This window comes from Bos indicus x Bos taurus, chromosome 9, assembly GCF_003369695.1.
Source record: "Bos indicus x Bos taurus breed Angus x Brahman F1 hybrid chromosome 9, Bos_hybrid_MaternalHap_v2.0, whole genome shotgun sequence".
Lineage (NCBI taxonomy): Eukaryota > Metazoa > Chordata > Mammalia > Artiodactyla > Bovidae > Bos > Bos indicus x Bos taurus.
In genome coordinates this window covers 34,253,240-34,265,172 of record NC_040084.1, presented here as the reverse complement: position 1 = coordinate 34,265,172, position 11,933 = coordinate 34,253,240, and the positions used below count along the sequence as shown (strand labels likewise).

At 37.9% G+C, this 11,933-nt stretch overlaps 1 protein-coding gene across 1 annotated transcript; it reads left to right on the top strand.

Annotated features, from left to right (window-relative positions):
• The first annotated feature begins 3,653 nt into the window (after nt 1–3,653).
• On the top strand, nt 3,654–11,694 carry CALHM4 (calcium homeostasis modulator family member 4). Its single transcript, XM_027552160.1, has 2 exons — nt 3,654–4,240; nt 8,594–11,694. The coding sequence occupies exons 1-2, from the start codon at nt 3,683–3,685 to the stop codon at nt 8,984–8,986; spliced, it is 951 nt and encodes a 316-aa protein (XP_027407961.1). The 5' UTR covers nt 3,654–3,682; the 3' UTR covers nt 8,987–11,694.
• Nucleotides 11,695–11,933: the final 239 nt, after the last annotated feature.

The following is an 11,933-nucleotide window of genomic DNA, read 5'->3' as shown; positions in this document are numbered from 1 at the left end:
GGAAAAGACTCTGATGCTGGGAGGGATTAGGGGCAGGAGGAGAAGGGGATGACAGAGGATGAGATGGCTGGATGGCATCACTGACTCGATGGACTTGAGTCTGAGTGAACTCTGGGAGTTGGTGATGGACAGGGAGGCCTGGTGTGCTGCAATTCATGGGGTCGCAAAGAGTCAGACACGACTGAGCGACTGAACTGAACTGAACTGAATGTTATTTCCAAGGGTATACATTTCAGCACCTTTAGTTTTCAAGCTTTGTGTGTTTTAAGGGTGTCACTTGTGAGTGGCATGACTCTATTTTTTAATCTCTGTAGATGCATTTACCCCAGCTCTGGTGTGGTAGTTAAAGGCATGTGCCAAACCACCTGAGTCCTGGTCCTGGCCCTTTCCCTCATCTCTGCATGGCCCTGTGCAATTTCCTTTATCTCTCCACAGTACACTTTTCTCATCTGTAAAGAAACTGAGGATAATATTAGTACCTCATCATAGGATTATTATGGAAATTAAATAAGATAATGTTCTTACCTGGCATGTAGTGAGCACTCAATAATTGTTAGCTATTTTAAAATGTTGTATGTGTGATTATTGTATGTGTTTGGTCTCATATCTACCATTATTTTCTGTTTTCTGATTACCATCCTTTTTCCTCTGTTTACTATTTCTTTTCCTATCATTATTCTCTTTTTATTTCCCTTTTTTCTGAGTGATCTATGCACTGTGTTTCTATTGTTAAATAATTATACTTAAGATTTTTACTGCTTTATTAAGATGTAAGTGATTTTACAGTTTGATGAGTTTTGACATATGTATACACCCTTGAAGCCATCAAATTAATCACCATAATTAATATACCCATCACTCCGGTTTTATAACTGTGTTTTCTTTGATTCTTTGTCTAATTTGCATCCATTAACTGCACAGCCAATTTAACAGCTAAATAGTTTGTGTCTCCTGCGTGACCCAGAGTCTGTACTCTGACCCACCTTCTTATCTAACTCTCATACACCAAGCCAATATTTCCTCTGCTGTTAATCAACCCAGGACCAGGTATTAGACAAATAGCAACATCCCCCATGCCCTGAAGCCCACCAGAATCATTTAAATTAGCCAGTTCTAAGCTCTTTCCCTTCACCTGCTTTGACTTTCCCACAGAAACCCCAGGGAACGCTCTGGCTTCGGCTTCCCCTCCTCCTTTTCTGCCTCCAGCCCAACCCGGTGCTTCCCCAAGTGGCCCTGCATGGACTGGTATGCCCCTTTCTCTTAATAAATGTAAGTAATAAAATTTCCTTTTGATGACATTGGCCTCTCTGTCATCACTGAGTCACCCCCATAAATTAAAATCGTGGTTCAAATTTATACATTCCCCCACAGGTCTTCCCACGCCCCTGGCAAACCCTCTCTTCTTATTTCTTCTCCTCCACTCTCTAGGTAAGCACTAGTTTGTTTTCTATCAGTAGAGGTTAATTAACGCTTTCGAGGATTTTATATAAATGTCATACATTATGTATTCTTTTGCCTGAATTCTTCCCTTTAGAAAATTATTTTTAATCAATTCTTGTTACTGTATATATTAATAGCTTATTCCTCATATTTTTCTGAGTAAATTTCCCTTACAGGGATATAAAACAGTCTGTGCATGGCTTTTGTGTTGTTTCCAGTTTGCAGCTATTGTAAATAAAGCTTGTGTCATCCATGTACAGGTTTTCGTGTGGACGTTTGCTTTCATTTCTCTTGAGTAAATAACCAGGAAGTAAGTTATGTTGTATGGGAGGTATATACAAGTAACTTTTAAGGAAACTGACAATTTTCAAAAGTGATTGTCTCATTTTACATTCCCAACGTGAGTGTATATGAGTTAGTTGCTCTACAGTCCTTACCGACAGTTGGTATGGAGTACCTTTTTAGTTTTTGCCATTACATCAGATATGTAGTGATATCTTACTATAACCATGGATTATCTTATTTGTATCTTTTGAAATAAAATGTGGTTATTTATAGAAATAACTAATAAATAAAGGAACTTTAAAAATATACTTGTACTCATCAGTATTTTTTGCTCCTATGTCTTTCCTTAGAGTTTATTTTTCTCCTTGCTGAAACATATCCTTTAATAATCCTCTTAATGAGGTTCTATGGGTGGTAAATTCCCTTAGTCTCTGTGTGCTGTCTTTGTTTTGCTCTATTTCAAATGATGGTTTAGCTGGTATTAAGAACTCTGAAGATATTGTCTTCTGGTCTCTATTGTTACTGAAGTGTGCTGTCAATATATTGCCACTTTTTGATAGGTTATCTTTTATTTTTGACAGCTTTTAAGACTTTATGTTTTTCACACTGTGCAGTTTTAATATGATGTGTCCAGTGTGAATTTATCTTTAGTGAAACTATTTAAAATAGATAACACTTTCCTGATGTGAGAACTTTCTTTGATTCTGCAAAATTCTCAGTTATTTCTCTTCAAATATTGTCTATTCCTTCATTTTCCCCCCCAGAACTCCTATTAGACAGGTCATGGAGTTGCTTAATCTGTTTTCTATTCCCTTTAACTGCTTTTTAAAATATACTCTTTTATTTCTTTGTCTTTTCATACTGCACTTTGGGTTAGTTCCTCAGCATTATGTTTCAATTCACTGATGATATATTTAACCAAGGCCAGCTGAGATTTATTTAAGAAGAGAAATTTGTATCTTATTCATTTTTTATAAGCCAAAGCAATATGGTTTTAAAAAGCCACTCTTTAAACAAAAAGCATTTGATGATTAAATATAGACATTTTATGTGTGATCATATAATTTCTTATCTATATGTATATAACTTTATTACCCAAATATATTTTCACATAACAAATGATACCATATTAACAAATTTGCAACTTAACTTTAAAGACAACACATTGTTACATTATGTTCTGTCAACACAAACATATTTTTATGCAAAGGTAGAGTGTTTTTGTTGTGATTTGACTTTAGGGGTACCCAGGTCTTGCTCATATCTTTTGGGAAAACTTTTGGAATCTATGTGGAAGAACTCTGAAATTACGGATGCTCCAGACAGCCCTACATTTCGATTGTTCTAGTATTAGATAACTTCCACGATTCTTTATGCTATAATTTTATGGTAACAAAATCTTGGACTAGTACAAGGGTAAGAATGTTCTGATTTTCTTCAGTACTGTATTTGCTGGTGCTAAGCATTTTGTGTCACACAAAGGAGCACATAGAAAGATGGCAGCAGTTTGCTTTGCAATCAAGTCATCCTCTTTCTAGTAGAAAGATATACTGAAGATGGAGAAGGAAATGGCACCCCACTCCAGTATTCTTGCCTGGAGAATCCCATGAACAGAGGAGCCTGGTGGGCTCTGGTCCATGGGGTCGCAAAGAGTCGGGCACGACTGAGCGACCTTACTTTACTTTACTTTACTTTACTATACTGAAGAAGTTTCCCCTGTTACTCAAGCCAGATGAATCTCTCCCTCAGGTCCCTCCGGCTGTACTCTGAAGTTCATTTATTAGCTCAGGATTCACAAAGTACACAAGGAAAGATGCTAGAATCCTTTAAACATGTAAGGATGTTGGGTCGCCTGACACAACCAGTTAAACCAGTAAGATCCCATAAAATGGTTATAGCTGGTGGAGTCTAATGATCAGAAAGGGCTACGAGCTGATTTGTGAAGGAGCTTCTCAAGATGAGCCCAGCTCTCGGGGACATTGTGTCTTCTCTGCAGAGAAGTGGAACATTTATCAACACTTTAATTGCTGCTTTGACTATCGGTGGGCAACAACTCTTCTCCTCTTTCACATTCAGTTGTCCCTGTCAGGTTGGGAAAAATTTCTACTATGGTTCTGCTTTTCTGATCATTCCTGCCTTAATCCTTCTGGTTGCCGGCTTTGCTCTGAGAAGCCAGACGTGGACAATCACCAGTGAATACTGCTGCAGCTGTGTCCCTCAGCTCCGGAGAATCAGCCTCCTGGAGCGCAAGCTGGCTTGCCTTCACTTCTTCAGCATCACCGGAAGGGCACTTGTTGCTCCATTAACGTGGCTGGCGGTGACCCTGCTGACAGGCACGTACTACGAATGTGCGGCAAGTGAATTCGCATCTGTGGACCATTACCGAGCGTTTGACAATATTAGTGCTGGCGAACAGCAAGAGATCCTAGCCAGGTTTCCATGCTGCAGACCAGTTCCACCCAATATGATCCTGGTCAGAGACGAAGTAGCTCTTCTACACAGATACCAGTCACAGGTAAGTTCTTGCTTTTTATTTTCAGCTCTGCTATCCTGTATTAACTGGCACGTCCCTGGTGGCTCTATGGTAAAGAATCTGCCTGCAGTGCAGGAGATGCGTGTTTGATCCCTGGGTAGGGAAGATCCCCTGGAGGAAGAAATGGCAGCCCACTCCAGTTGTTGCCTGGGAAGTCCCAAGAACAGAGGAGCCCGGCAGGCTGTAATCCATGGGGTCGCAAAAGAACTGAATAGGACTTAGCCACTGAACAACAGCAATCTCATGTTAACTACAATCACTGGAAACATTTTCCATTCCTGCTGCTTCTCATATTGTCTGATTACAGAACACAAACTGGATGCCACTCATCAGTTAGATTTCTACTGAGCAGCTGCATAAATATGGTTAGGATGTTGGGCTTTGGAGTGAGCAGACCTGCATTTGAGGCTTGCTTTACCATGTATTAACCTGCAAAACCTTAAGCAAGTTATCTAACTTATCCATGCTTCACTTTTCTCAGCTGTAAAATGGAGATATTGTTAATATGATCTGTCATATAGGGTTGGAGTGAGTAATAAACAAGTTAATGCATCTAAAGCACTCAGTACTGTGTTCAGAATCTATTATATATTAAAAACAAGGAATTTTCAGTTAAGTTGCTCACTTGTGTCTCTTTTTGACCCCATGGACTGCAGCATGCCAGGCTTTCCTGTCTATCACCAATGCCCAGAGATTGCTCAAACTCGTGTCCATTGAGTCAAGGACGCCATCCAACCATCTCATCCTCTGTCATCCCCTTCTCCTCCTGCCTTCAGTCTTTCCCAGTATCAGGGTCTTCTCCAGTGAGTCAGTTCTTCGCATCAGGTGGCCAAACTATTGGAGTTTCAGCTTCAGCATCAGTCCTTCCAATGAATATTCAGGACTGATTTCCTTTAGGATGGGCTGGTTGATCTCCTTGCAGTCCAAGGGACTCTCAACAGTCTTCATCAATACCACAGTTCAAAAGCATTAGTTCTTTGGCATTCGGCTTTCATTATGGTCCAACTCTCACATCCATACATGACTACTGGAAAAACCATAGCTTTGACTAGATGGACCTTTGTTGGCAAAATAATGTCCATGCTTTTTAATATGCTGTCTAGGTTGGTCATAACTTTTCTTCAACAAGGAATTTTAGATATTGTTATTAAAAATATTATTACTAAATCCCATCTTTCTGCATATATATTCTTCAATATGCATTCTTATGTATTTAAATCACATCTAAAATTACAGGAGGCTTAATTATAATTAAAAATAAACACTGATGATAGTTCTAAATTTCGTGCCATTAGATAGGTTTGTGGGAGGGAGTGGAGTCAAGTGACGGGAAGGCCTAAACCTACTAGGTTTATATGTTGAATCTAAAGATGTAAAAGTACATTTTTGTCAGTACAGAAAGAATCATTGGTGTTCATCCCTGATTTCTCCCAGGGATTTGGGAGAAAAACGTATTTCAAATCACTGCAATGCCGTAAGAACAGATTCATGTTTTTTAATTTGCTTTTTATTTTATATTGCAGCATAGTTGATTTACAATGTTGTGTTAGTTTCAAGTATACAACAAAGTGATTCAGTTATACATACCCATCTATCTATGCTTTTATTATTTTTCAGATTATTTTCCCATATAGGTTATTATTGAATATTGAGAAAAACACATTAATTTTTAAACTACTTATTGCAAAGGCCTCTCTTGACCCATCACTTTTCAGTTATTAAAATTTAAAAGTGCTGATGATATTTAGTTTAAAAAATTACTGTCAACACAACAATATTGAAGTGTTACATATGCACCAGTTGAAACAAAATTAGAAATCTTATTAAGAAAGGATTTGTCTGAACCTATTTATACTGGCCTTAAATGTCAAGCAGAGGAGCTGTGAAAAGTGAAAAAATCAGTGGGACAATTTTGACTTTAAAAAATGTTCTTTCTTTAAAAAACTAAGGTTTAATACATAATGGTGAGATGTTCTTAAGGTCAAAATAAAACGTCTTGTCTCATGATACACAGACTTCTGTGAAAAGACAGTTTTATAACTCTGAGTACCATGAGCAAGTGGATTTTTTGATTTAGTGACAACACCACCAATATTTGGTTTTCCCTGGTGGCTCAGACAGCAAAGAACCTGCCTGCAATGCAGGAGACCAGGGTTCAATCCCTGGGTTGGGAATATCCCCTGGAAAAGGGAATGGCAACCCAGTCCAGTATTCTTGCCTGGAGTATTCCTTGTACAGAGGAGCCTGGTGGGCTATAGTCCATGGAGTCGCAGAGTTGGACACAACTAAGTGATATTTATTGACCGCTAATATTTATTGAGATGCTTATCCTATAGTGTACGAATACGTTATATCTTAATTCTAATCTTCATAATCCTAAGAGGTAGGTATAATCAACCTTATTTTATGGGTGAGGAAACTGAAACTCAAAGAGTTGATAACTTTCATAAGTTTATAGAGCTAATAAATGGCTTATCAAGCTAGCCAAAGACCAGGGGCTGTTTCTATTTGCCCTCCCACCTTCTACAGTTACCTCATACTCCAATCTCATTTGAGGAATATGTACTATCTTTCTGTCAGATAATTCTGGGTTGACCACCAGATCAAATTAAGCTTAAATCCTGTCTCTGCCTGTACCTTCTGGACATTTATTTCATCCCATTTCGATACCTTCTATACCCATGCCCAAATCATCTAACTGCAAATTGAATGATGAACCCTCCCTCTACCCCTGCTCCATGCACTGTCACCCATATAAAGTCCTTCAGTGATTTTCTACCAGCCTAAGCACAAATCCAGATTCTTGGCCTGACATACAATATCCTTCAATATGTGGCCCCTGACCATTTCCCCATATGATTCCTATGACTTTGTGAATTCAACTTCTTGGGGTTTTCCCAACTCTTCACATGCTTCTTCTTCTGACTTCTTCCCTAATTGGAATTCTCCTCAACCTCTTGCATCTGGTGAATTTGTCTTTAATAAATTAAGTTTGAGCCTCACCATCTCTCCTGGGAAGTGCTCCCTGACACTCTTCTCCTTTAAACAAGTTCATGTGTCTTCATTGTCCTTCCTTGGGCTTTGTGTTTACGCCTAACAAAACTATCCTATTTTACTGTATTTTTTTGGCTTTATATTTTGACTCCTTCTTTAGGCTTAAAGATTTGGAAAGAGAGAATATATCTAAAATTATCTGGATCTGTGTCCCAGGAACCAAGCAGTATGTACAACAGATGGTGGGAGGTCAACCTCGGGCTCAGTAAATGATAGCTGATGAATTAATGGGCATCTGTGATGACCTTTCCTCAACCATGCTGGCCTCTAATAAGTTAAATCATGACATGATGAGTATCACTTTGTAGGCTTCAGCCTCTCTAGAGTGAAGCTATCTTGCTGTGCACACACTGGTGATTCCAGGCCTGTTGGTGAATCACAAGCTGTGGAACAGACCTTCTCCATTTAGATTCTGGCTGCATACTGGTGGTTTCCCTAAATGTGTGCAGCCCATCTGTCTCACTCTACATAACAACCACTAAATATTGAAAAAAGAATAATGAAAAGAAAAAAAAAGGATTCTAAGCATAGAAAACAGTTATTTGTTATTTGTCAGTCTTTAAAAGTGGAAACTAAATAGTTGCAAATAAAATCTAGTTGACTTTCCTTTCAAAGTATATTTCAAAAACCAACCATAAAACTGGCCAGCAAAAGATTATTTGAAGGGAGAGGAAGATGAAAAGGAAAACAATAGGTGGTGCACATTTAAGGGCATGAGAGTCTGCTCATTAACTTTCTTCAGTCACAAAAAAATAAAAGGAAATAGTCATTTGGGAAGAAATGTCAGTGAATACTTGCTGGCACATCATTGAGCTTGGTAGCTTATAAAACTACCATTATCTATTATATCATAATTTTCATCACTATCATTATTAAATATTTATTAAGTGTCCAAAGAAATGTATAGGCCTACACCTGATGCTTAAACTAAAATAAAAAATGTGGTTTATGTCCCTTATGCAAAGATAATAGGCAGGTCATAATGTTTGCCACTTCCAGGACAGTATCTAGAACCCACTTCAAAATCTTTGGAAATTTCCCCAATCCAAAAATCCTTGGTAATCCCAAAGCCAAGTTGAAAATGGTTGGGCCTATATCCTGTGTCACACCTGCACCCAGGATCAAATGAATAGCACCTGTCAATATGCTAAAGACTAGAAAAGCAAATTTCTTACCCATATTTTAGTTCTCAGATTTGTGGGGATCCCTCCCATCATGGTTGTTTCTTGAATATTTAATATATTGATGCTTTCTGTTTTTCTTTTGAATGATTATGTGAAGATGCTGGGCTGGATTCTGATCACCTTGGCAACCATCACCGCCCTAGTCTCCTACTCTTTGGCGAGGTGCTGCTCACCCCTCACCTCCCTGCAGCACTGCTACTTTACCAACCACCTCCACAATGAGAGGGAGCTCTTTGAACAAGCCGCAGCGCAGCATTCCCGGCTCCTCATCCTGCAGCGTATAAAGAAGCTATTTGGCGTCATTCCCGGAAATGAAGATGTCAGACACATCCATATTCCTTCATGTCAGGACTGGAGAGAGATGTCAGTCCCCAGCTTTCTCTGCATGGGTAATGACGTGCAAGGTAACTACAGCTTCCTTGGAGGCAGGGTGGATGAAGATAATGAGGAAGGCAGATCAGGAGGTATTGAATTAAAACCTCAATCATAGCACCTTGCACAATTCAAATATTTTATTTTTATAAGGACAAAGTTTCCATGTAATCCCTTCATCTTTTTCTCTCTCTTCTGATATTTGTTTATGTCAGTTCATCTGAAATGCTATTTCCGAAATCAATTTATCTGATCATGGTAACAATTTCTCGTTTTGAAATTTCACTGATGGTCTTGTAGTGCATATATTGGCCTGATTTTTTTTTTTACAAATATGAAAATTGTAGTCATATCAAAATTTGGATCCTAGTTTTGTTACTTAGTAGCTGTGCAAAAGTGAGTATCTTCGAGAGCTATTTTGTATCTGCATTCAGATAGCAGCTACTTCTGAGATTTGTGAGGACACATATGACAATTAAATATGATAATACAAGCTAAGTACTCAGCACAGTGCCTTTCATAAAATAAGTGCTCATAAATGTTATTTTTGCCCTTCCTCTTTGCATTGCTTGTCTTTTATCATTATTTTCGCCATTTCTAAGTTTTGTTTTTAAATTTTTCTCCCTCTGTATAATCCCCAGCGACTTTTCACTGCTTCTTCCTCTTTCCTCAAGCTTAAATATCTGATCTTTTGGGAATCAAGATTAAAAAAAAAAAACCTTTATAAATTGTTACCATGTAGGGGGGAAGCCCAGGCAAGAAGGTCTTGAGTCATCTTGCCATGCCCAAGGAAAGATGGACACATATTGTATCCTCACTGGTGTTATAAATGTTATTTGTGGCATCTCCATAGTGGAAACATTTTTACAGCTATGATATAGAAAGTTTATTCTAGAAAGTTCCCCCTGTGTTCCACTACCAGGACAGCATCTATGTCTTTTTGTTATCACACCTTTGTACTCAAAACCCATTTTAGGAAGGAAGGCTGTAAGCTATATTTGTATATCTATTACCTAAACTCTAAAAGGGAAGACCTACCTAAATTTTTACTTCTAATATTTGGCAGTTTTCTATTTTATCTTCATTATTTCTGATATATATATAGTCTCATGTCTGATTTTTGCCACATTCACTTGAACAACTGGTTCATTGGTCAAAATAAGCAAAGTGAGGGTTTTTCTTTATCTTTTAAGCAAAATAATGGCTACTTACTGGGCAATGGACCAACTTCCAGTAGTCAAGGTGACTTTCAAGATTCATTTTCAAGGAGACCAGAGAATCTGACCATCTAAAATGCAGTCGCTTACCTGGTAATCTTACAATCATGGAAGAGTCCATTTCGTGTGAAATTATGGGTCTTTCAAATTTAATAGAAACAATAAAGTTGAATATTAAGAAGACTATTTTTTTTTAACCAATAAGAGATACATATTATAGTAGTTTGCCAGGACAGGAGACCTGTTCCTCCCTCTCCATCACTTACTGAGCAAATTGGTTAGTCTCTCTGGAATTCAACTGTTGCATCTGTAGATTGGGATAGTGATACCTTATCTGCTGGAAGGGAAGGAACTGAACTAAATGAATTCTTGAGATCCTTTCTAAGTCTAATAAGATGTTTATACATATACAGGTGAATAAGTGTACAATCTTCTAGAGCGCTAGTAGCTTAGGTTGTTTCTATTAAAAGGAAAATATCACCAAGTTTGCTTCTGAGCTTTCCTCTCTAGACATTCACTGGCATTCTACTTTTAAAAAAATGTTAGTGTACTGATTTTTTCAAGTGGCCGAGAAAAGTTATTCCACTTATCTAATTCTGTATACAATTCTGATGTGACATGACAAGAGGGATCTTTAAAAAATGGAAGTAAGTTTGGAAGTAGGGTCTTGGTCTGCTCTGATATAAATGAGCTGTGTAATTATGGAATTGATGCTTTCGAACTGTGGTGCTGGAGAAGACTCTTGAGGGTCCCTTGGGCTGCAAGGAGATCAAACCAGTCAATCCTAAAGGAAATCAATCCTGAATATTCATTGGAAGGACTGATGCTGAAGCTCTGATACTTTGGGCACCTGATGCGAAGAGCTGACTCATTAGAAAAGACCCTGATACTGGGAAAGATTGAAGGCAGGAGGAGAAGGGGACGAGATGGTTGGATGGCATCACCCCCTCAATGGACATGAGTTTGAGCAAGCTCCAGGAGACGGTGAAGGACAGGGGAGCCAGTATGCTGCAGTCCATGGGGTCACAAAGAGTCAGACATGACTGAGTGACTGAACAACAACACATTATGGAAGGCCACCTCCACTTTGTTCTTTGGCATCTTCTCCAGCTCCAAATCCCATGGCTCTGAGACTCTTTGAAGTTTTTTTGTATTGGGATACACTAGTTAAAGTAACATATTATACCATGATCTGAGTTATTTTATTAGTTTTCAGGAAATATACTCTGATAGAATAATATACAGAAATTGGAATAAATACTCTAGTAAGATTTTCAGTTATCAAAATCAGAGTGTATGAGGTTAAAACTTTATATTATCAGAAAGAATAGTTGTTCCTATACTGACACCAGGAAAGTTTCTTTCCACTAAATTCTAGAAGTACTTTCTAAATCAAGCTGTTTCAGAGTATTGCATACAGTTTATCTTTTGGACCACTTTATCATGATCTTTCACTTTCGGTCAAAGGATTGTAAGTATTTTGGAACTCTTCTGTATAGCTTCAAAGGGTTTTATAGCATCTGTATGAACATTTAAAGGATAGTACGCATTCTTGAGTTTTATTGTATCTTATCTATTTCAAATTAAATTAAATTGCCAATTTTATTTATTTTTTTTTGGTCCAAGAATATTCTTCTGTTCCATAGCCAGTTGGACAAAACTTTTCCATTAAGAACATTGTGCTTCCTCTCCTTTATGCTTAATGGATTTATGTAAGTTTAAAACATATAATTAAAATCAATTATGTGCTAATATTACCTTACATTTTGCTACCAGGTGGTTTTGGATACTACATCAAATGCTGTGGCTTGGCATAAATACAGACTTGCTCATTTCTTACCTTCATCA